At 39.1% G+C, this 25,904-nt stretch overlaps 1 protein-coding gene across 1 annotated transcript in view; it reads right to left on the bottom strand.

Moving 5' to 3' along the window:
- Rc3h1 (ring finger and CCCH-type domains 1) overlaps positions 1–25,904 on the bottom strand; it is a 67,120-nt gene that overhangs the window by 14,757 nt on the left and 26,459 nt on the right. Inside the window, exons 3-13 of the mRNA XM_075988379.1 lie at positions 24,562–24,682; positions 22,582–22,821; positions 21,816–21,991; positions 17,153–17,353; positions 15,190–15,322; positions 10,982–11,100; positions 7,341–7,453; positions 6,755–7,036; positions 6,104–6,318; positions 3,082–3,449; positions 1,655–1,819 (exon numbers count right to left, since the gene is read on the bottom strand). Coding sequence (XP_075844494.1) covers positions 1,655–1,819; positions 3,082–3,449; positions 6,104–6,318; positions 6,755–7,036; positions 7,341–7,453; positions 10,982–11,100; positions 15,190–15,322; positions 17,153–17,353; positions 21,816–21,991; positions 22,582–22,821; positions 24,562–24,682 — 2,133 coding nt within the window. The remainder of the gene's footprint in view (positions 1–1,654; positions 1,820–3,081; positions 3,450–6,103; positions 6,319–6,754; positions 7,037–7,340; positions 7,454–10,981; positions 11,101–15,189; positions 15,323–17,152; positions 17,354–21,815; positions 21,992–22,581; positions 22,822–24,561; positions 24,683–25,904) is intronic.

Raw genomic sequence — 25,904 nt, 5'->3', positions numbered from 1 at the left:
GGAAAGGTATCGTTTCTCTGAATACTTATCTAGAGCAACACTGTCCAACAGAAGTTGAATATGGTCCATATGTGTAATCATGAATTTTAATCTATCACATCCAAAATATTAAAAACATGAACAAAGGCCAGCTTTGGTCATGTTGTTAATCCAAGCACTCAGGAGACAGAGGTAGGCGAATCTCTATAAATTCTGGCCAATGTGGTCTATATAAGTGAGTTCCGGGCCAGCCAGGGACTGTGTAGTGAGACCCTATCTCAGAAAGCAAAAATAAAACAAAAAAATTAACACAGGATTTTAGTTTTGGGTACTGAATCTTTAGCTCTAGTGTATGCTTTATGTTTATAGAGAGTGTAGAATTTATGTTTACAGCATGTCACATCTGAATTTAAACCAGACACATATTATAATAGTATGTAGCTATGTGGCTAAAGACTACCTGGCCAGCATCAATCCATCTCAGAGTCAATAAATCCTAATATAAACTAAAGCAGATGTTTTTTATGGAATCAACATGCTGATTCCTTTGTGGCTTTCTGTTTTGCTTTCGAGGTGCTGGGAACTGAACCCAAGGCCTCATACACGCCGGTCAAATGACATTAATATTGAACTTCCCAACATGTTTACTTACTTTTTAATTTAATACTGAAAATCTTATACCAATAAGTCAAGACTGTAGTAAAAGTACATCATTAGAATGAGAGGTCAGCCAGATGAAGTGTATATTGTGCACATCTGATGACCCAAGTTTGGATCTTTCGAACCATCTTCTCACCTTCACACATTAACGTCCCAGCCCCCTAACACACACAAAATGAATGAATAAATAAATGCAGTATTGGCCTAAGGACAGAAATAGATCGATGAAACAGGGCCTCTCTCTATGTAAACCAGGCTAGCCTCAAACATATAACCCTTCTGCTTCAGTATCCTACTGTGCCTGAATGACAGATATTTGTCATCATGCCCACCCTAAAGTAATCATGACAAAGCTGACTGCAGAACACTGAAAAAACAACACTCAACTCATTAAATGGTATAGGGCCAATGAACTATCTCTATAGAAGAAAAATGAACCTTGATTCAAATATATTCCAAATAGGTTATGGATCTAAATGTAAAATAAAACAATAAATCTCTGAAAGAAAAAAGAAAATTAGGCTCATGATTTTGAAACTTGATAAACATCTCCTTGGAAACACAATCTATTTCTTCCTTTTTCTTTTAAAGACAGAATTTCTCTGTGTCCTGGCATCCTGGAATTCACTCTGTAACCCAGGTTGGACTCAAAGGCAGAGATATGCCTGTCTCTACCTCCTGGTATTATTAAAGGTGTGTACCACCACCAATCACCCTGCTCTCATAATTTTTTTTTTTTTTTTTTTTTTTTTTTTTTTTTTTTTTTTTTTTTTTTTTTTTTTTGGTTTTTCGAGACAGGGTTTCTCTGTGGTTTTGGAGCCTGTCCTGGAACTAGCTCTGTAGACCAGGCTGGTCTCAAACTCACAGAGATCCGCTTGCCTCTGCCTCCCGAGTGCTGGGATTAAAGGCGTGCGCCACCACCGCCTGGCTCTCATAATTTCTTAAACAGGTTATATTACCATTAAAAATGATAATGGTTAAGATTAATAGGAAGGATTAAAAATGACATGCTTACTTCTTCTTGATGGAACGCAGGAGGCAATGTTGGTGAAGGTGCAAAAGGAGGTGGAGAGATAACCTTTCTTTCCTCGAGCTGGGCCATTATTTCCTTCCGTCTGCGATGTAGCTCATCCAGGCTAGGATGGGGTTGGGGAGGAGGAAGTCGACTATAAGAAGGATCCTGAAATTGAAAGATTATTTAAAATTGACAAAAAAATTCCAGCACATATTAATTAAGCATATATGTATATATATATACTTAAATGAGAAGCAGAATATATACCGATCTTGACATTCAGAAATATCAGCACTAAAGAGAAGAAAGGAAGGAAGGAAGGAAGGAAGGAAGGAAGGGTAAAAGAAAAAAGAAAGCTAGCCCAAACTCTCAAGATCTTCCAAATTTCCTAGCTGATGTAGACTTAGTACACAAACCATGTTTAGATTGGTGAAGTTTCCATTTATGTTTTAGGACCAGGGAGATGGCCCAAAAGCACTAGCTGTTCAAGCCTAACAATCCATGTCTGAGCTCTAGAACCCCTGAGAGAGTCAGATGTATCAGGGCACACATGTAATCCCAGTCTAAATGGTCATATGGGAGGAATAGACAGAAAAATCAGTTGGAAGCTATCACAGAAGCTTACCTTAGAGTATGCTGAGCAGCAGCAAGAAGAAGAGAGACCTTACCAAACAAGGTTAAAAGTAAGAACTACTCTCAAGCCTGTTCTCTGACCCAAATGTGTGGTGACACACACGTATCTGTGTTCTCACATACACACCAATTATATATACATATACAAAAAATAATAAGTTTTAAAAAGGTCCCAGATTTCAATTCCTAGCAACCACATGATGGCTCATATACAACCATCTGTAAAATCTGGTGCCCTCTTCTGGCCTGCAGGATGAACACTATACACAGCGCTGTGGGACAATGGTCTGTACCCTATCACTTGTATTTTAAATAAATGCCGATTGGCCAGTAGCCAGGTAGGAAGTAGAGGTGGGGCAATGAGAACAGGAGAATTCTGGGAGAGAAAAGAGTCAGTCTGCAGTTATCACCCAGAGACAGAAGAAGCCAGACATAGAGCAAACAAGAAGTGACCGCCTTGCTGAAAAAGGTACCAAGTCATGTGGCTAACACAGACAAGACTTATGGGCTAATATAAGTTATAAGAGTAAATAAGAAGCCTGAGCATAGGCCAATCAGTTTATAATTAATGTAGACCTCTGTGTGTTTATTTGGGGCTGAACTACTGTGAGACCAGGCAGGACAGAAACCTCAGTCAACATACATAGTAAATAAACAAATCTTTAAAAAAAGAAAAGGAAAAGAAATGTTTTCATGCAAAAAGAATCAATTGAAAGGGTTATTACCATAGCAAATAAAAATCCTCATAAATATAAATTAAGTTTATGTAATAAGTTAAAAAAAATATAGCATACCCTGGGGTATGAAGGTCTGATCTGAGCTGGATGAGGGGCCACTGGATAGTAACCCTCTACCTGTTGGTATCGTTCTCTGGACTCGGGCACATAGGATGGTACTGCTGCAGATGGAATCTCAATGGGTATTGGGCTTTCCCGGAAAATCTCCTCTCTTGTGTAAGACTGAGCAGGGTACACACGGCGGCCATCATAGTGAGGTGGGTACATAGGAGGGTACTGTTGTGGTTGTGTGCCATACTGAGAGTTTATGACACGATCTTGGAGGTAGGGTGGATAATGATCCAAGTATGGAGGACCAGGTTCAGGAGCAGATGGTGGAGGTCGGACAAAGCGGGACACACATGGTGGTGGAGTATAGTACATACCTGTATAATACAAAAGAGGAACACAAAACAAAAATAAACATGCCTGCTTTTTTAATATAATCTTTGTTTCTCCTTTTAAAACATTCAAACAACTAAATGTTATAATCTATTCATTTCTTTATAAGCTTTCACAATACTTGTATTGTTTGTTCGGTTAGCTTTATGAAAATTAGTGAGCAAATACTATCCTTAGGGCCAGGAGTGTAGCTTAGTGGTAGTGTTTGCTTGGAACTGGTAAATTCAAATACCTCTTCCAAATAACAAGTAATTATTGAAATAAATAGAAAAGCTCAATCTACATATAGTCTAAAATAGTAAGTTTATCCTTTTTTCTGGTTTGTCCTAATGCAACAGAGTCACTAGGAATCTTTCACAAGCATCTGTGATACTTGGGATCTACTTTAGTTTCTCCTCTGTAGCCTTTTATATTCAAGAATGCATTCATACTGGTCAAGTACTTCATTATTGAGCAATCTTCTTAGCCCTTTTTAAATATTTCATTTTGAGACATTTCATCTTGAGGCAGGGTCTTCTGGTTGCCCAGATTAGCACTGAACTCACTTTGTAGCCCAGGCACACCTAGAACTTGAGATCCTCCTGCCTCAGACTCCTCAGTAGCTGGAATTAAAGGCCTGCTCTACCAGGCCCTGCTACTGTAGAGTTTCAACTTTAAAACTATTATGCTAGGTGTAACAGGCCACAGGCCACTTTTCATAACACAGCATGCACAAGACCTGAACAGGCTCCAGCCAGTCCAAGGATAGAGGGAGGTGAATATGTAAGCCACCACTAGATGAGGAACTATTAGCATCTGACAGTTGAGAGGGAGACATTTTTTCTGTTAGGCACTGCTACCAAGCAGGTCCCACTCCCAAGATTACCTGAACTTGATGGAGAAAGAAAAGAAACAACAACAAAGAGGCAACCTCAAAGTTGGGTAGGAAGTGGGATACAGATATGAGAGGATAAAAGGGTGGATTATTGAATCTACTCTGAAAAGAAAAAAGGGAGGATATAGCTATGATAATATAAAAGGGTAGATTATTGAATCTACTTTTAAATGTTTTACATTGGATTGGACTTTTGTATATTGTATACAAATTTTGGATATTGATATAAATTTGAGACTAATTTTGTTAGAACGTACTGTACATACATATCCACTCTTGTTCAAGGTATTGTACCATACAGCTCAATTAACAATGTAATACAAATCTAGTCCTTGAAAGTTATTATCAACAACTATTTTGGGTAATAAGAAAATGCAGGTTAGTAATTAGTCACCTATTACAACTTATATTAGGTATGTTTTCAAGGTCAAATAAAAATACATTTTAGATAGACAGGTCATTTTAAAACGCTTCAGAGATCCACAGACTATGACATTTAAGATGTTTTAATACCATAGGTTCTTTTTTTTTTTTTTTTTAAATGACAGTGAGAATGTCTGCTACTGGCAGCACCAATCTACTTCAGAAGATGATGGACATCAAAGAAACTCCACACAGATTTACTTTCTTTGTGGCAAGAGTAAGACACTGGGCAAGAAAGTGTCCTTGCTTTGACTGCTGACAGTATGCTGTCCTAATTGGATAAGCAGAATGCAAAAAAAAATTTTAAAAAGTGACTGCCAAACCTTCTCAAGACAAGGCAGGACAGTCTTTCAAAACTCCTGCTTCATAGAAAAATCTGTCAAATATTCTAGGCCTTTAGGCTAGAGACAGATACTAAACGCTGCAAATGAACTTTGGGTGACTGTCAAGGCAGCCAGCTGTTTCTGTCATTTCTCACATTTTTTGGAAGTTCCTCGTTGCACTTCCTGCTTACTCAGTTAATATTATTTCCTTCTCAGGTACTGAGAGAGTTGAAGATTAGATAGTTACAGTTTTCCTTGTTTACCAGATGCAGAGAAGAAACTCATTAAAGAAGTGTAAAGTGTATAAGGTTGAGAGACATCAAAAGATAGTTCTGGATAGTAATACAAGTTATGATAGAGAGTAAATTAGGTACAATACTTTGGACTTAACAAGATATAGGATAGATATTGGTTATTTTCTCTGAATTTGTCAAATGCAAATGGACTAGACATTGTATATAGTTGTTGTACTTATATATAGCTTTTAATAAATTAGTTACAGCCTTTTTCATTTTAGAGAAAAAAGGGAAAACACGGTGATATTTTGTTTGCAATCTAACAAATACAGCTTGTCTGAAGATCAGAATGTGGAGCTAAGTCAATACTTAGTTAGCCTTAGAAGCCAGGCAGTGGGTGGTACACACATTTAATCCCAGCAGACTAGGAAGCCACCGTGAGAAAGCCAGAGTAGTAAGAAGCACCCCTCCATGGCCTCTGCATTAGCTCCTGCTTCCAAGGTCCTGCCCCATTTGAGTTCCTGCCTGACTTCCTTCAATGATGAACAGCAATGCTGAAGTTTAAGTCAAATGAATCCTTTCCTCCCCAACTTGTTTTTAGGTCAGAGTGTTTGGTTGTAGTAATAGAAACCCTAACAAAGACAGAAATCATACTGTAAATTTAGTTTGTAGCCACTACACATTTTTTTCAGTCTTATTAATACAGTCTATAAAAAATTTGATAGATTTTTATCCTTTTTGCCTATATGATAAATCTGGGTGACTTAAATCAAAGATATTACCCTGCTGATAAGGTGGTGGCTCAAATGCTGGGGCAGTTCCTCGAGGATCCTGGTAATAAACATCCGCTTGTTGTGCTGGATACAACTGAGAACCTCGAGGTACCATCTGTATTGGTTTGGTGACAGACATAGGAGGCAGATCTGTTGGCCCCCTTGGAGGTACAGGATGTGGATTCACAGGTAAGGCAGAAATACTCTTAGGGGCAGATTCCAGCCTAAGAAAGCAAAATTATACAAGACAAATGTAAAGTCTCTAAAAAACTGCTAGTATTTAGAAAACTGATATATTCGAATGCTGATCTCTTCAAGTTAAAAAAAATTAACCGTCCTTAAAAAAATTATTAGTGAAGAAAAAAGAAGTAAAAGGCAACAACACAAAGGCAAAAAAATTACTTTGGGGGGTTAGGTTGTAGCTCAGTTGTTGGGTTCAGACCCCAGCACAACATAGCTGGGCATGCCTGCAATCCCAGTACCTGGGAGCTAAGATAAGAGACCCAGGTTTTCATGGTTATCTTTGGCCACAAAGTGAGTTTAAGAAGAGACTCTGACTTAAAGCAGAAGAAAAACAGCAACACCTAGTAAACACTGGCTTTAGAATCAAACATTTTTTTCCCTCTACTTAGTTTACAAGGAAGAAATGTGAAGACGTACAGGTCAGGAGGGGACCCAGGAGCACTGCTGCTCAGGTGGTCTAGTTTTCCTGGCTTCAGACTAGAATCAAAGCTGGGGTCTGTCCCACGTGGAATCAGCTGTGTCACTGTGCTCCCTGCCGATACAATTCCATTTGGAAGTGCAGGAGGTTTCCTGCTCGACAAATCCACTGCACTTTCATCAGGAAGCATGGGTGCTGAAGGCAGGCCCACCTCATTAAGTTGACCCAAAGAGGCACTCAGGGGTCTTCTGGGAACCAGACGTTTGTTCATTTTACGAAATCTATACGAAAAGCAAATATTTCAACTAAAAATATACTACACAATAAGTAAATATCAGTTAAAATTGTTAAAAAGTACTAGAACTTTGTGTAGAAATGACTCATTTTGTTAACTAGTTAATGATAAAATATAACTTCATAATTATAGAGACAATACAATAAAAATGAAAAATACTTTAAAGAAATGTACTTAATTCATAAAGATTTCTTATGTATTGAAGAGAATTCAATGATTTTTTTATATTTTTTAAAGGCTACAAATTATTTCTTATCTAAAAGTCCGTGTCTCATGATTTTCATACTTACTTTTCCAGTTCTTCTTGCGAGTGTGCAAAGGTACAGCTGGCCCCACGAGGGCATCCTCCCCTCTGCTTCATATCTCGACACATGTATGTTTTGTATTTGCTATGTTGTGGAGGCTAAGACCAAGACCAAACATTAGACATAAAACAAAACACACAATAACAAATGTAATTTTTATGTTAACAGTTTAGGATTCTGATAACATAGATGAATTTAAGCTAATTCTCACATGTTTAAACTATCCAGAACAAAATTATTATAGGGGGTGGAAATCGCAGAGTTCAAAATTAATTTTTTTAAAGGTTTACTTATTAATTTATACAGCATCTGCCTACATGTATCCCTGAAGGCCAGAGGAGGGCACCAGATCTTATTACAGATGGTTATGAGCCACCATGTGGTTGCTGGGAATTGAACTCAGGACTTCTGGGAGATCAGTAAGTGTTCTTTACCCCTGAGCCATCTCACAGCCCCCAAAATTACATTTTTAAATTTTATTATTAGTGTGTGTGTGTGTGTGTGTGTGTGTGTGTGTGTGTGTGTGTGTGTGTAGAGGTGGACAATGGAGGACCGAAGACAATTTTGTGGAGTTGGTTCTTTCCTTATACTTTTACCTGGGTTCCAGGTATTGAACTTAGTTGCATAAAAGCCTATTTTCCTTTTTTAGTTGCATAAAAGCTTTTGCCTACTGAGAGATCTTTTCAAGTCCAAAATTAAAATTTAAAAGTAGTATAGGAGGCTCAGAGTTAGGGCTGTTCTTCCGGAGGATCTGAGTTCAATTACCCACATGGCAGCTCACAATCATCTACAACTCCAGTTCCAGGGAATTAGGCACCCTCTTCTGGCCTCCACTGGCACTAAGCATATATATGTACATGCAGACAAAACACTCATTCATACATATTGAAAATAAAAGTGCTTCTACTAAAACAACACAGCCTTAGTGTTGGAGCAATCCTGAACTGGGGTTAGTGCAGCTCTGACTGTGTCAGAGATGAGGTTAACAAACTCACAACTGCTCAGAGTGCAAAGAATAGGTGACTACGAGGGCTCAGCTACAAATGAGATGTTTATGCCACTTGTTCTTTTTTTTTTTAATGTTTATTTATTTATTGTGTATACAATATTCTGTCTGTGTATATGTCTGCAGGCCAGAAGAGGGCACCAGACCTCATTATAGATGGTTGTGAGCCACCATGTGGTTGCTGGGAATTGAACTCAGGACCTTTGGAAGAGCAGGCAATACTCTTAACCACTGAGCCATCTCTCCGGCCCCAAGTCGCTTGTTCTTATATGTACACACATACACACACACACCCCAAAACTTAAGAGTTCAACATGGATGAGGAGTCTGGCAGAAAGACTGTACATAACCACACCAGTGCACTCATGAACGTCAGCAATTGTGATTGCCTGCATAAAGTAGAGTCAGTCAAGATTCTGACATGGAATGGGACTAGGCTCATGAGCCCCTTAACCAACTGAGAAGCTTTGAACAGTGATGACTCATGAAGGAGGACGACTAGAAGTATGTTGACCATGCTCCAGGGCTGCTCTTACATTCAGAAGTATATAGATAGTACAAATTGCAGTTGGTGGGCTATGAAATTTAAATTTTAAAAAAGAGGACATTAAGTTGGAGGTACAGGTGAGTCTGAGTTAAGGGGAGGGGCTGGGCAATGAGCATGATCACCACTATATAAACTTCTCAAAGAAAATGAAAAAAGAAAGTTCTAACATGCTGATATTCTCAAATACATGTAGTACCAAAAACTTTTAATTTAATTATTAATAAGCTAGATATGACTCAGTGGTTAAGAGCATTTTTGTAGAGTACGGGGGGTTCAGTTTAATTCCCTGAACCCAAGTGGAGACTTACAGGCATCTGTAACTTGAGTTCAAGGGGATCCAATGCCCTCTTCTGACTTATGAGGGCACCAGGCCAACCATGTTGCAAATATATACACAGAAAAAAAAAAAACATATACATAAAATATTGAACTTTTTCCCCCTCAATAAATTTCAGGTTCTCTTTCCATATTTTAAAGAGTTTAAGACTTTAACAGCAGTCTCAGCATCTAGAGGTTGAGGAAGGAAGATCAAGCAGTTCAAAGTCTTTCTCAACTATATAGTGAGCTCATGGTAGGGGAGCAATGGACCAGCCTGACTCTATCTTGTTATAAGATCAAAATAAGTTCATTCCTGTTTCCTGTAAAACTTGGGTTCGACCATGTCTTGACCCAATTTTTGGAATTTGGTATGTTCCACAACCTATAGTCTAATCTTCACCCTGATAAGTAAGATGTTCTAACAAATAATTTTTGAGATGTTGGGCCAAGTTCCTATGTAACCAAAAACCCAACCCTCTAGTCTTGTAGGGGCTAATATAAACCCCATTTTAGGGAGATAGCTCTGCTTAACAAAGCTTGCATAATTTGGCCAAAGAATTTAGTCTTTATACTTGTTCAGTGGGATTAAGAGTGGGCTATGTGAGACCCTGTCTCATAAAAAATAAAACAAAAAGACTTTCAAAATTTACACTCGTTTAACATTTGTATAGTTATCATATAACTGTGCATTAAAAAAAAAACCCACAAAATCTGGGCCAGCAAGATGGTTCAGTGGGTGATGCTGCCAAGCCTATCAACCCAAGTTCTTTAGGACCCACAAGGTCCTCTCACCTAAATGTGTATGCCCACACATAAACAGAAATAAGTGTAAAAAGTATCTTTTAAAATTAGAAGATGACTCTGCACACTATTGAATATAAACATTATTAATGAAATTCCTTAAAATACCAACAGATTAAAAAAATACAAATATATGATAGGTACTAGTGATACAACATTGGTTTCAAACGTGACATTATTATACTGAAATGTAATATAAAGTGAAGAGAGTAATCATTTTTTTTATTTAAATATTTATTTATTTATTTATTATGTATACAATATTCTGTCTGTGTGTATGTCTACTGGCCAGAAGAGGGCACCAGACCTCATTATAGATGGTTGTGAGCCACCATGTGGTTGCTGGGAATTGAACTCAGGACCTTTGGAAGAGCAGGCAATGCTCTTAACCACTGAGCCATCTCTCCAGCCCCGAGAGTAATCATTTTTAAATGGAATAAGCTTTACCACAGAATCAAATTTTATCCATCAAATGTTGCCATATCTGATGTAAAATGACCCCAAAACAATGACCAATAAGAATCATTGTCAAATAAAATTACTTAAGCAACACAAACACACTAACTGCTAACCATGTTAACTTATAATTTCTACAGTGTTTTTTTCTTTGAAAAACAATTTTAAAAATTATTTTATATGTATGGGTGTTTTGCCTACATGTTTGTCTGTGCACCAGTGCATGCCTGGTACCCACAGAGGCTAGAACAGGGCATGCGATTCCCTTGAAACTGGAGTTACAGGAGGTTGTGAGCCAGCATGTAGGTGTTGGGATTTGAACCTGGGTTCTCTGGAAAAGCAGCCAGTACTCTTAACCACAGAAACTTTCTCCAGCCCCTATAGTCAGAAACTTAAAATATCTATATCATTTTCTGTTTTGTATCTCTACCTATACTGACCAGTTTCTAGGTATACCTAGAGTGACTTATCTGCATATTTCAAACAGCAACCTCTTACCTGCTGTTGGTCTGCTCCTTTTTTACTGTGGTTCTGAATATAATCAACCAGTCCATGTACTACTGTACGTACAGCAACCAGGCCATTTTCTAACTGTTCCCATGTTGGAGGAGGAGCATCTATAAAATTAAAAATTAAACAATCTATAATCTTATGCAATGTTTTATCCAATATTAAACCAATGAAAGAAGTATTTGATGCAATCAACTTTGATGCAATCAGGTTGATCATTACAGACAGAGCTTTCAGAATCTTACTCATCTGTGATGATTAGTGGTATCAAATGAAAAGGACCTAGGATCACCTGAGATGGGTCTCTGCGTTTGCCTGTGAGGGATTCTCTTAATTATGTTAATGTATATAAGACTATCCCCTAGTATCCCCTAGGCTGGCGGTAGGGGGGCTAGAGAAACAGCATCAAAAATGAGTCTGTTCTTACAGAAGACCCAGGTTCAGTTGCCAGCAAGCACACATGGCAGTTCACAAACAGTAGTAACTCTAGCTCCAGGGGATCCAGTGCTTTCTACTGGCCTCAAGGGACTTACCAGAAGAACAGATAAACTATGTCTCAAAGGGTATGTAGAACAAGTGAAAGAACATTCAGATGAAAAAAATAAACACAACTAGAAGAATAAGCATCAAAGATGAACTCACTTTGAAACATGGAACAAATCATGGTACACATCAGGAAGCATTTGGGAAATGGGTCTGGAGTAATGATACTAGCATTGACAGAGCTCTTCGGAAATCTATTTTATACAGAGGTAACTCTTGATACTAAGAATGCTGAGGAAATAGCTCCAAGGGCATAGACACTACTTTTGTGGGTGGGGGTAAAGTGGGGTGATGTGATGTGGGAGTCTCCTCAGTGTACTGTGATTACCTTTAATGAATAAAGAAACTGCTTTGGATCTATAACAAGGCAGAACATAGGTAGGCAGGGAAAGCTAGGCTGAATGCTGGGAAGAAGAGAGACGGAGTCAGAGAGACACTATGGAGACTCTACCAGAGTCAGACATGCCAAAACTTTTGCCGGTAAGCCACTGTCACATGGGATAAATTAAGATGTAAGATTTAGCCAATAAGAAGCTAGAGATAATGGGCCAAGCAGTGTTTTAAGTAAGCTAAACCAGCATGTATATTATAAGGCATCATGACTTCCAAATTTGGGTCTAAGGATATGTTCCTTTGGAAAAGCGGTTCTTCTCCTATTTCCACAGAGGATGAGAACCTGTGGATTACTTCCAGACTGGCGTGGTTTGATGGACCAAGGTTCCCTGAAAGGTTGCTGTGAACACCCCAAAAAATACTCTCAAAAACTTACTTTACCCAATAAACAGGAAGCAGTTTGGAGAGAAATAACTATGCCCATATTCCCAAATATTGTTTATAAATGTTTATATTTAAAGGGGGATATGATATAGATAATTTGCATTGGTATGGATCTTGGTTTATTGATACAAATTTAAGGTCAACTTTGTTATATGTATAATTGTGCTCTTGATTAAGGTATTGTGTTTGTACAGCTCATTTAGAAATGTAATGTATAATTAAAAAATATAGCTTAATAGAGTCATCTATAATAGTCAAGACTATAGTTATGTTAGTTAGATTTTTCTACATGTACAGCGATGTAGTTTAGATGGATAGGTATTCTTCAAATCTTTCAGAGAACTACAGAATATGGCATTTAAAATATTTTAATAGGGCATCTCTTGGGTATATTCCCAAGAGTGGTATTGCTGGGTCCAGGGGTAGGTTGATCCCGAATTTCCTGAGAAACCGCCACACTGCTTTCCAAAGTGGTTGCACAAGTTTGCATTCCCACCAGCCATGGATAAGTGTGCCCCTTACTCCACAACCTCTCCAGCAAAGGCTATCATTGGTGTTTCTGATTTTAGCCATTCTGACAGGTATAAGATGGTATCTTAAAGTTGTCTTGATTTGCATTTCCCTGATCGCTAAGGAAGTTGAGCATGACCTTAAATGTCTTTTGGCCGTTTGAACTTTTTCTGTTGAGAATTCTATGTTCAGCTCAGTGCCCCATTTTATAATTCGGTTGATTAGCATTTTACAGTCTAGTTTCTTGAGTTCTTTATATATTTTGGAGATCAGACCTTTGTAAGTTGCGGGGTTGGTGAAGATCTTCTCCCAGTCAGTAGGTTGCCTTTTTGTTTTAGTGACAGTGTCCTTTGCTTTACAGAGAGCACGAGCAAGGAACTCAGGACCGCGAGGGATGCACCCACACACTAAGACAATGGGGATGTTCTATCGGGAATTCACCAAGGCCAGCTGGACTGGGTCTGAAAAAGCCTGGGATAAAAGCAGACTCGCTGAACATAGCGGACAATGAGGACTACTGAGAACTCAAGAACAATGGCACTGGGTTTTGATCCTACTGCACGTACTGGCTTTGTGGGAGCCTAGGCAGTTTGGATGCTCACCTAACTAGACCTGGAAGGAGGTGGGAGGTCCTTGGACTTCCCATAGGGCAGGGAACCCTGATTGCTCTTCGGGCTGATGAGGGAGGGGGACTTGGTTGGGGGAGGGGGAGGGAAATGGGAGGCAGTGGCGGGGAGGAGGCAGAAATCTTTAATAAATAAATAAATAGAAAAATAAAATATTTTAATAACTTAGAACTTTTCATGACAATGAGACACATCTGCTCCTGGCAGTACCAATTACTTCAAGAGGAAGATAGGCATCGAAGAGGCTACTTATGGAGCTTGCTAGCCATTTGGGCAAGAAACTGCTCTTGCCTGGACTGCTTAACTGGAAATGCAGGACCCGTAGAGAAATGACTGCTGAACTTGCCTAAAGGTGAGATGATCCTTCAGGGTTCCTGCTTCATGAAAGAGTCTGCCAGATATTCTGCAGAAGAAAGTGACTAACAAACTGCCAATAAAGGCAGACCTATCTTTGAAATTTCCTGCTTCATGGAAGTCTGCTGGATGCTATGGGCTCTAAAGATGGATGCCCCAAAGGTACAGAAGAATTTTGGTTGACTGTCCAGGCAGCGAGACGTCTGTGTCAATTCTAGAGTTTTGGAAGTTGCTTACAATGCACTTCCAGTTTACTTAGGTAATATTGTATCCTTCTGTGGTCTTTGACGGAATTGAAGAATTTATAGTAATAACTTTCCTTATTTGTGATAAAAGATAAAGTAGATGTAAATATTTTAACTATTTCTTGCTTGATACCTGTTTTACATGTAATTTTGCTACGTTAAAGTTTTCCTTTTGGTTTAAACACAAAAGGAGAAATGGTCCTTCTGTTTATGTGTTGTGTTTATTGGTTAATGAATAAAGAAACTGCCTTGGCCTGTTAATAGGGCAGAACTTAGGTAGGCAAGAAAAACTAAATGACATGTTGGGAGAAAGGAGGCAGAGTCAGTGAGAAGCCATGGAGCCGCTGGAGACAGATACTGGGAACTTTAGCTAGTAGGCCAAGACCTCGTGGTGATGCACAGATTAATAGAAATGGATTAAATTAAAATATAAGAGTTAGCCAATAAGAAGCTAGAGCTAATGGACCAAGCAGTGATTTAATTAATAGTTTCCGTGTGGTTATTTAGGTTCTACGCAGCTGGGATGTACAAACAATTCCTCAAACAGTGATGCATTTTAAAAATAAAGCAGCGGAAGCTTTTCTGTAGCAAAGAGGCAGCCAATATTAATAAGCGCTGAAAATATAGGAAGTAGCTCAAGAGTTCGACATCGTCTCCAGAAGTAGTAACTAGGAAACTGTAGTAGCTGTATGAAGCGCTACCTCTGCTTAGAAGGAAACCTTGAGAAGACTAAAATATTGTTCAGCTAACAATTTCAGGTCAAGGAGGGATGAGAAAGAAATGCCCAAGTACTATTAATGGAACAACCTATGTGAAGATGGGGTTAAGAAGAAGGCACTAAAGGAAACCTGAGAAAACAAGTTGTGGCACAGATGTGAAAAGAGTAAAATACAGAATGGTGTGGCAGGAGAGCTATTTTCTTAGTGAGCAAGGCAGTACAATATAAAGTACTGAATGAATTTTAGTTGAGGTGAACTAATGAGATAAAGAGGACATTATCTGTGGCAAAACCTAAAATACTGCTGAAAATATCTAGGAAACGACTTTGGGAAACTTTAGAGGAATGTACAAAATGTAACTGAAGAATCACCAAGCAATACTGAGGTACATATAATAGTTCATTCATTTCTCTTGGCTTTACCTGGACTAGGGTCAATGTTTGCTAGTAGCTCCAAGTGGGGTCTTAGTCGGTTCAAGTTTGCTGGGTCTCCAGTTCGCTGGAGAGCAATTGTTAGCTCCTGAACACTCTGTGCAAAGGAGGCAGGGGTCTGCAACTTAAAAAGAAAAGGTCAGCATTAATTTGTCATTTAAAACATTAAAACCCTTTTTAAAAACACAGTTTATTTACACCTTCATTTTTGCAATTTATTAATTTTAGTTTGTGTCTATCCACCTAACCTATACTTTGGCCAGACTGAATTACTTGCTGACTAAACAAGATCTCTCTAACTGCCCGGCGGTGGTGGCGCACGCCTTTAATCCCAGCACTCGGGAGGCGGAGGCAGGCGGATCTCTGTGAGTTCGAGACCAGCCTGGTCTACAAGAGCTAGTTCCAGGACAGGCTCCAAAGCCACAGAGAAACCCTGTCTCGAAAAACCAAAAAAAAAAAAAAAAAAGGAAAAATAAATACTTTCTTTTATAAGAGTTGCCATGGTCTTGGTGTCTCTTCATAGCAATGCAACACTGACTAGACAATAACCTAGATATCTGTAAAGTGTACAAACTTCTCTGATTCTACATGGAAGGGATAATGTAAGGTTGCTCAAAGGAAATTACTTAAGATCATCCAGGTACACAGTATTTAATAAATGCTAAATATTTTTTAAAATACTCTTAGATTTTGACCCTATCTTTAAATTAAATATACTATGGACTTTCAAGTTGACAGTCATTTCTGAAATTTTAAATATTCAAGGAAATAGGATAAACTAAATAAATACTAATATTAGTTAGCAAATTACAACATAATATTACACAGTGCTTTAAGACTTTCTGTTCCACATTCATACATTTTAGGTTGATATGCAACAACTCTTAAACTATTACTGCAGTTTTAAAGAAAACACATTCCTGCATTAGATATAAATAATAGAGCTAGACCTAACAGTTACTTCTAGCAGTCTTCACATCAAAAGAGACAATAAAAACGAGCTTACTGAAAATTTCAAACTTAACATGGAAGAAGGTAACTTTAGTATATGTAAAATTATTCTGAGTGAGAATCATAAAGCCTCAACAGATCATTCATTAAATGGGAACTATGTAAGATTAGATAAAAGCATTTGAGAACAGGGTTTAGGAACTGGAGAGATGGTTCAGTGGTTAAAAGTACTGGCTGCTCTTCCAGATATTGTTCAACTCCTAGTACACACGTGGAAGCTCACAACTATTTGTAGCTCTAATTCCAGGAAATCCAAAGCCCTCTTCTGGTATGGGAGAATTGTCTGTATTCTGTCAATCATGTTTTAAATAAACACTGATTGGCCAGGCAGGAAGTATAGGCGGGGCAATGAGAACAGGAGAATTCTAGGAAAGAGGAAGGCCACAGAAGGGTGTGACCTACCCCGCTGAAAAAGGTACTGGGCCATGAATAATAAGAATGGGTTAATATAAGTTATAAGAGCTAATACAAAGCCTGAGCTAATGGGCTAATCAGTTTATAACTTTGGGACTTGCTGGCTGTGGGAACTGGGCAGGACAGAAACCCCAACTAGCAGGCCCTTTGACTACACTCTTCTGGCTTTTTCAGGAACTAGGCACTATGTGACGCACCGACACACATGTATGTAAACAGTAATACACATAAAATAAAAATAAATAAATAAACCTAGAAATACGCTGTAACTATTATGGTAATCCAAATTCAAAGACAATAATAAAGGAAGAGCAGCGATGACTAGGAACGTGGGCGAAGACCAGCTGAAGGAAGCACTGCAACACTAACCAAATGTCGTTCTGATGGACTAGTTGTCATCTAATTCTCAGCCACATTTACAGAAATCTGACATATACTATTATGTTGATATTCATTGGTTAAAATCATTTCAAAATAACTTATCAAGACTCCAAAATTGTTCATGAGGTAAGGAACAAAAACAGCCTACCTTGTCAATAATGGACTGCATATGAGATTTGTGAGACTGGTCTCCATAAAGCAAAGAGGACCACTGGTCTGGTGCAATTCTTAAGCCTGCTTCCATAGCAATCTGCACTATCTGGGAGTCATGTTCTCGTCGCAGAGCTTCATAAGTCCTAAATTCTTCTTTCAGCTGCATCAAAGAAGAGTCTTCATCACGTTTGGTGACCTAGAAAAAACACACAAAAAAATCTAATAACACAAGTCTCTTATTTTATATAAACACATGTAGACAAAAACTGTAACTTTTGCATGTCTTAGTTTGATGTGTGTGAGCACTGCATGTGGCAGGCATACAGGAATCAGTTCTCTTCTTTATGTGGGTCCCAAGACTACCATTGTGCCATTGTCCCAACAAAAAATTTCAAAATAATAACTTCCTTTTAGCAGCAATAGCAAGATACACCATTCTGCCTTCAATACATCTCCCATTATAGATGTCAAAATCTTACACTTTTTTTTTGACACAGGTTTTCACTATATAGTTCTGGCTGACCTGGAACTCAAAGATCTGCCTGCTTCTGCATCAGCAAGTGATGGGATTAAAGACTTGCAACACCATACCCAGCCACAGATGTCAAAATCTTCTCATAGAAACAATACAGTTTATTATACTTGTACACAGACATTTAAAAAAAAATATGTAATGAGTACAAAAAAAAAAAACCTTCTTCATAATGTAGATTACAACTCTAGGATTTACCTAATAAGTTATCTGACACTAATAACAGAACTTCCAATGTGTGTAATTTTAAATGTGACTAATTTGAACTATCTTAATTTTTCCATTGAGTTTTGTGAAACAGGCCACAGCCAAAAAGTATAGAGCATGAGATGCTGGAAGAGATTAACTTTTAGTAATAAAACTTGCAGCTGGACATGTCTGTTTCAAGGTCAGCCTTATCTATTTAACAAGTTCAAGATCAGGGAGGGCTACAGAACACTGTCGCAAAAACAAACAAAAACCAAGTTTTTTTTTTTTAAGACAAAAAAACAACCTTTTTTAAAAAATGAAAAGGCAGGGAGGGGAGCTGGAGAGATGGCTCACATGGTAAAGTAGTTACTTGCTTCAGATCTCCAGTACTAACCAAATTGGGGGGGGGGACACACGAAACGACCCACCTCTATAAAGAACACTGAAGAGACACAGACCTCCTTAGGCTTGTACCCAGCTATCTCAATCAATGAGACAACCCACATAAAAATTAAAGTAGGGAGCAACTGGGGAAGATACCTGATACTGGCTTCCAGCCTCTGCCTGCACCTGCACTCCACATATTTACATGAATATGGTTTTCCTATACAGGATTTCTCTGTGTAGCCCTGGAACTCACTCTGTAGACTAGCTTAGGCCCAAACTTGGAGGTCTACCTGCCTCTGAATCCCGAGCACTGAGATTAAAGGCATGTGCCATCACTGCTTAACTCAAAAATATTCTTTAAAATAGCTACCTTGGTATGTGTTAGACGGTATATTAAATTACCTAATGAAACCATTATAATGCTGTATTAACTCACTTTAAATTTTGTAGCATGTCTGACATAAGTGCTATTGTTATCCCAGTAACTTATACTTTAAGTCAGGGGGATTTAGGCCAAAGGCTTAAAAACTTAAAATAATTCTGTTGTGCTTTCCTGTCGCTTTAAGGGACAAGCCACGCCCACTCCCATTACCTCTGACCTGCCCGCAGCCATCTTGGGCCCTTCCTTTTCTGCTTCCTTGACGTGTGTGCTTTTTATTATAAGGAAGACCTGGGAATGTTATGGTTTTGGTCCCTTTAAGGGACAAGCCACACCCATTCCCCTCCCCATCCGCTGAGGCAGGCTGATCTTCAGCTTCCCGCCTGAGCTCCTTCTCTTTTCCATCTTCCTCTCAGACAGGCAGCTTCGCTTCTGCCTCTCTCCCTACTTCTCAGCTTTCCCCCCTTCTCTGTCTCTTTCTCCTCTTCTCTCTCCCCCCCCCCTCTGTCCCCCCCTTCACCCTTCCTCCTCCATAACCCCCTGAATAAACATTCAACCTCACCCTGCATGTCTTGTCTATCCATGTTTCTGTCTTCTGCCCACCGGCCATGTGTCTCCCTGCCTGGAACCAGCCACTGCTCTGGGACTAGCAGCCGTCTCTGCCTGGGACTGGCTGCTTCCCAGGGCCTGCTGTCTGCCGCCACACGGCCCGCCACCGCCACCACCGCTCAGGCCACCGCTCTGGGACCAGCAGCCATTTCTGCCTGGAACTGGCTGCTCCCAGAGCCCACTGCCTGCCACCACATGGCCCACCGCCACCATTTGGGACTTATAGCATTTCTGCTGCCTACTGCCGCGGGGATCCTGCAGCATTTTTTAAAAAAGAATAACATCCTTAACACATTTTAAAAGGTGTTTGGAGTTTGGAGCTGTAGCTTGTGGCAGAGTGGTTTTTCCCATATTGCCAAAAGTAAAAATCTTATTGTATTAACCTTTTATTCCCATAAGGACCCATGTTATTAATGTAAAAAATTTCCATTTTTAAACTTTTTGCCTAAGAACACTGCAGAGTACAACAGTCAGAAATTATAGCCGGGCGATGGTGGCGCATGCCTTTAATCCCAGCACTCGGGAGGCAGAGGCAGGCGGATCTCTGTGAGTTTGAGACCAGCCTGGTCTACAGAGCTAGTTCCAGGACAGGCTCCAAAGCCACAGAGAAACCCTGTCTCGAAAGACCAAAAAAAAAAAAAAGAAAGAAAGAAATTATAAATCACACTTAAAATATTTTAAAATGTACTCTTATTTTTTTCTAAAGCAATACTGGGTTTTATGAAGTAAAAAGGTACAGTTTCAGAGAAAGATTCAAGTATGGTGTTAAAAGAAACAACACAACTTCATCCTTATAACAAAGTAAGCTAAAACAAACAAACAAAAAACCAAAGTAAGCTCTAACTAAAGTTTTCATTAGGAAGTCAAGTGAAGAAACATCTGTACTGGCCTGCCCTTGAGGTCTTCAAGATACATCCTCAGTTGCAGCCAGCCACTAAGAGGATCTCTGTGTATGTTTGCTATGTTACCTTTTAAAAGGTGGGCCTTGCCCACCTCCCCGTCTCTTCCTTTTTCTCTTTCTGGTTCTCTGCCTGTCTCTCTGCCTTTGCCTCTCTTGTACCACACCTGTCCTCAAGGCTGGCCTTTCCTCTCACCCCGCCCCCCCCCCACTTTCCTATTCACATTCCTCCCCCTCCAAAAAAACCTTCTCCATCTGAACTCTGTTGCAAGCAGTCTTTTCTCTCACGTGCCGCTTTTTTTAAAAAATTACAACATAAAGAATAATAACATGGAAAGCATAGACATTCTAAAATATATTCTAAATTATATTCACTGAAGCATTACATTATTCTTTTTAACCATTACAATAAATGTAAAATACTATATCTAGAAACAATCTGGACTGAAGAGAGTAATTGTGGTTTTAAGTCCATACAAAAAACTGAGACCCCATTCAGTAGAGTATCAGTTGAAGAATTATGGTGATTTCAGGAATTTTCTTATAGTTAGCAAGCTAATAAAGTATTAGTTGTAGGTTATATCAGAAGAAAGAAAACTTTTAAAAAGATAGGAAAATAAAACAGGATGAACAATAAGAGACACATGATGGCTATCAATGTTTGAGACAGTGAAGATTTAACCTGGAATACAAGAAAATATGTCCAGCATTATCTTTTATACTAAAGCCAAATGCTAAGGATGTCTGGAACTGTATGTAAGCACAATTACTTAAGGAACAGCCCCTCCCCCACTTGTTTTTGTTTTTGAGATAGGGTTTCATTCCACAGCCCTGAAACTCATTTTGTGGACCAGGATGGCCTTGAATTCACAGAGATCACCCTGCCTCTCCCTCCTGAGTGCTGAGATTAAAGGCGTGTGCTACCAAAGCCTGGGTAGGAACAAATTTACAGTCTTGGTGGGTGTGCTGGCCAGTTTTATGTCAACTAAACAGTTGTTTGGGAAGACAGAACTTCAACTGAAAAAAAATGCTCCCATTAGACTGGTGTGTAGGCAAGTCTGTGGTGTATTCTTTTCATCAATGATTGCTGTGAGCAGGCCCAACTCACTGTGAGCAATGTCACCCCTAGGCTGGTTGGTGGTCTTGGGCGCTATAAGGTAGCAGGCTGAGTAAGCAGCACTCCTTCACAGACTCTGCTTAATCCTGTCTTGAATTCCTTCAATGATGGACTATTGTGTGGAAGTATATGAAAAATAAACTCTTTCCTTCCTAAGTCTGGTCATGGTGTTTTCTCACTGCAATAGAAACCCTAACAAAGTAGAAATCCTAAGACAGTGGGAAATAACAGGTGATTAGTCTCTTCATTTAAGTCCAAGAATTTGAGGCTATATTTCAGCAATAGAGTACTTGACTAACATATGGAAGGCTCTGGATTCAATCTCCACCAGTGCAGACAAACCAAAAACAAAACCAAACAAATGAAACACAACAACACAATAGAACTTAACTGGAATATAATACAATCTGCCTTCTTTAAAAAAGAAAAAATATGCTGATTAGTTTTAGGAAAGCACAGAAAATTGTATTAAAGTACAAGGTCGACATTTAAAGTCTGGAGAGAAAGCAATGTTCCAGCCTGAACTCGAGTTTAGTTAGATCCATACCTTGAAGCAGGAGGCTCTGTAAAGGAGCTGAACAACATGTCCAATGCTGGTTTTAGAGGCTTGAGGAAAACGTGGTTCCAGTCTTTGTACCACAAAGAGAACCAACACTTTCCGTGACAAAGCAGAACCATCTTCCAAGGCCAGCAAGACAAGCTTCAGTGCTTCCTCCTGCATTGCTAAAAAAAAAAAAAATAGTACAAATCAAAGTGTATCATGAACAAAGATGACATAAATCCATTATCTGAAGAGGAACGTAATACCATGCAATTAACAAACAATACAATGAGCTGGCATAGTGGTGCACATCTTCCATCCCAGCACTCTCTGGGCTCCTGGTAAGACAAATCTACAGACTGAATTCTAGGACAGTCAGAGCTATACAGCAAACCTTGTCTCAAACAAAAACAAAACAAAACAAACCCCAAGCAATACAATGTATTTAAAATTACATTTTAAAGCCATGCTTGTGGGCAATTCTGTCTTATTATATATTTTATTAAGTAGATAGGTCATTGATATAGAAAAAAACATTTCAAAATATATAAGCTTCTGTTATCAAGAGAAAAATCAGTGAATTCTCTGAAAAATTAACATCAAATCTGGATTATCACTGGGATAGTACTTGATAAGAGAATTTAACAAAAGATGAGGAATTTGTACATTACTTAAGGGGTTTGTTTTATCCCATACTTTTAGAATACCTTGTAAGGGTGGGGACTGGGCAGTCAACAGCAACAACAGTAACAACCAAACTTTAATTATATACCTGGTCCAAGGAACTGGCAGCCCCTAGCTCTGACTGCTGCCCAGAGATTAGAGGAGAGCTGCTGAGGATTTTGGTGCTGGAGAATGAGCTCTGTAACTGTGCGTTCACCTAAAGATCGAGCAGCCCTCATAGCACGGATCCTTCCTTCTTCTTCCACTAGCTGGCAGTGGACTAGAGTCACAAGCTTCCTCTGCATTGGGCGACTCAGAACACTCTGAGTAGTGCTATTCAGACCCACTCCTGCAGACAAGAACAAAGAAGCTATTTCTAGGTTTACTGGGCAATTTTGTGATCCAAGAGCACTTCCTCTAGAGTGGCTGATTTGTAGACCTGTGACTAGTTCTTGGTCCTCTTAGAGTATTTAAAGTAAACAATAAGTTAACAGTTTGGTGTCCCAAATCTTTAATTCCAGCACTTGAGAAGAGACAGAGGCAGGCAGATCTCTGTAAGTTCGAGGCCAGAATAGACAGAGCTACCTACACAGGGAAACCCTGTCTTAAAAAAAAAAAATGAATAACTATACAAGACTATCATTTAAAAGTAAAACAAATGAAAGTATGACATTCAAAATACCTTTTTTTTTTTTTTTTTTTTTTTTTTTGGTTTTTCGAGACAGGGTTTTTCTGTGGTTTTGGAGCCTGTCCTGGAACTAGCTCTTGTAGACCAGGCTGGTCTCGAACTCAGAGATCCACCTGCCTCTGCCTCCCAAGTGCTGGGATTAAAGGCGTGCGCCACCACCGCCCGGCCAAAATACTATTTGTTATTCATTCATTATCTCAGCACTGGGAGGCATAAACAGGAGGATCAGAAGTAGTTCAAAGTCATCCTCGGCTACAAAGCAACTTTAAAGCCAATCTGGGCTAGACCTTGTCTCCAAGGGAAAAGAAGGGGCTGTCAACTGATGCAAAGCCTTTCTAAACCACTATTATATGCAGTCATTTCTACAGCCATTCATATTTCCAACATTACTTAAACTCTGGATTTAGTACTACTTTATTTGCTGTGATTTATATTATTATTTAGCATGAAGTAGTAGAGCAAAAAATCCAGAGACAGATATTGAGGTTCAACCTGAAAGTCAGAAAAGCATAACAGCCAGCCACTGGCTCTTACCTCTACCTCAGTCTGAAAGGACAATCCTTGCCTCCAGGAATCTCAGAATGAGACTGTGTCTGACAGCTGTCACTTCCAGTCTTATAATTCTCTCTAGGGCTGGGATTAAAGGAGTGCACTACTACCACAGTTTCTATGGCAAACTAGCGTGGCTGCTGGGATTAAAGGTGTAGGTCACCACTGCCTGGTCTGTAAGGCTGACCAATGGGCTGTTTTACTCTCTGATCTTCAGGCAGGCTTTATTTATTAAAATACAAATGAAATATCACGACAAAGTGGGTTTGGTTTACAATGAATAAATGAATTCAATAGCATTTACTAAGGCTGGCAATAGAGAGAGATAGCTTAGTGGTAGAATGCTTGTCTAACACTGAAAACTAAGTAGGGAAAAGAGTGCAAGATGAAGAGAAGAGTGAATGAGAAAGGGAGGAGAGAGAGACAAAGTTTTCATACATTAGTATTCATTTATAGCATGCAATTTTTATGGTAATAGAAGTATCCTTAAGAGATATTTGGCCGCCGGGCGGTGGTGGCGCACGCCTTTAATCCCAGCACTCGGGAGGCGGAGGCAGGCGGATCTCTGTGAGTTCGAGACCAGCCTGGTCTACAAGAGCTAGTTCCAGGACAGGCTCCAAAACCACAGAGAAACCCTGTCTCAAAAAAAAAAAAAAAAGAGATATTTGGCCAAGTGTGGTGGGACGCAACTTTAATCCCAACACTTGAGAAGTAGAGGCAGGTCGATCTCCCTCAATGTGGCCAGCCTGATCTACATAGAACGTTCTAGGCCAACCAGGGCTATACATTGAAACCCTGTCTCAAAAAACAAACTATTGTTTGTTTAGCATGAGTTTTAATAATTGCATTTACCTCTAGCACTGCTGAGTGGTTTCAGGTACAAGGCTAATTCTTCTACACATTTCTTGGCTTCCTCATAATGCTTTGTATCTTCAACCCCACTACACAAAGTAATGGGCTGTTGCTCAGGGATCTGGAGGCCAAAAAAAAAAGTTTTGAATATTTCATTAATTTATTAAATGTTTTTTTTAAATATTTATTTATTATGAATACAATATTCTGTTTGTACGTATGCTAGCAGACCAGAAGAGGGCACCAGGCCCCATTACAGATGGTTGTGAGCCACCATGTGGTTGCTGGGAATTGAACTCAGGACCTCCAAAAGAGCAGTCCATGCTCTTAACCTCTGAGCCATCTCTCCAGCCCCTATTAAATGTTTTATTGAGTACAATTTACCTGTTGATAGTCCCAATGCTGGCAACATTATAACTACTAAATTTGTAAATTGCTTTAAAAAATTTTCTTGTACATATACCATCTATTATTTTTCTATAGCAGCCTTACTGAAAGAGAATTCAAATACTATATAATTAATAGGCTTAACATACACAGTTCAATGATTTGTAGTATTAACAGCTAGTACCACCAACTGAAAATTTTCCTCACTCACAAAGGAAACCCTTTTGCCCCTACTCTCATCCCCACCCCGAGAGAGGGTCTCAATTGCAGCCCTGGTTGATCTTGAATTTGTTATGTAGACCATGCTGGTAGTCTGCCTTTGAAGTACTGGGATTAAAGGTGTGTACCACCACATATAACCACATCATGTTTTTAATCAACCTGGTTGACTTTGTTCTTTTGATGGAGAAAAGAGGAAAACCTCAGTGGTTGTTTCTCATATACCTAGAGACAGGGTTTCTCACTGACCTACAACTTTTCAAGTAGGCTAGGCTGACTTCCAAATAAATTTCCAGCCTTGAGATTATAAGTATGTGCTACCATACTTGCTTCTTTTTTTAATGTTTATTTATTTAATGTGTATTGGCGTTTTGCCTGCAAATATGTCCATGTACCACACATATTACATTAGTTGGATTGTAAGCTGCCATATGGGTGCTGGGAATCAAACCTGGGTCCTCTAAAAGACTAATCAGTGATTTAACCCCTCGGCCATCTCTCTAGCCTTTATACCCACTTTTTCCATCTGGATTCTTGGAAGTAAATTCAAGATTCCATGCTTGCAAGGAAAGTGCTTTACCAGTTAAGCTATTTCCTCAGTCCTCAATACTTCACTTATTTTTAATTATTATTTCATTATTTAATTATATCTCATTGTATTTCTGTGGTCTCCAATAGGTAAAATAATCTGCCTACAAACCTTTTAATATATTTACCACATACTTATCACCCACTTT

Source organism: Microtus pennsylvanicus, chromosome 10 (genome assembly GCF_037038515.1).
Source record: "Microtus pennsylvanicus isolate mMicPen1 chromosome 10, mMicPen1.hap1, whole genome shotgun sequence".
NCBI lineage: Eukaryota > Metazoa > Chordata > Mammalia > Rodentia > Cricetidae > Microtus > Microtus pennsylvanicus.
Note: the sequence above shows the minus strand (reverse complement) of the source record. Positions and strands in the feature narration are given on the sequence as shown.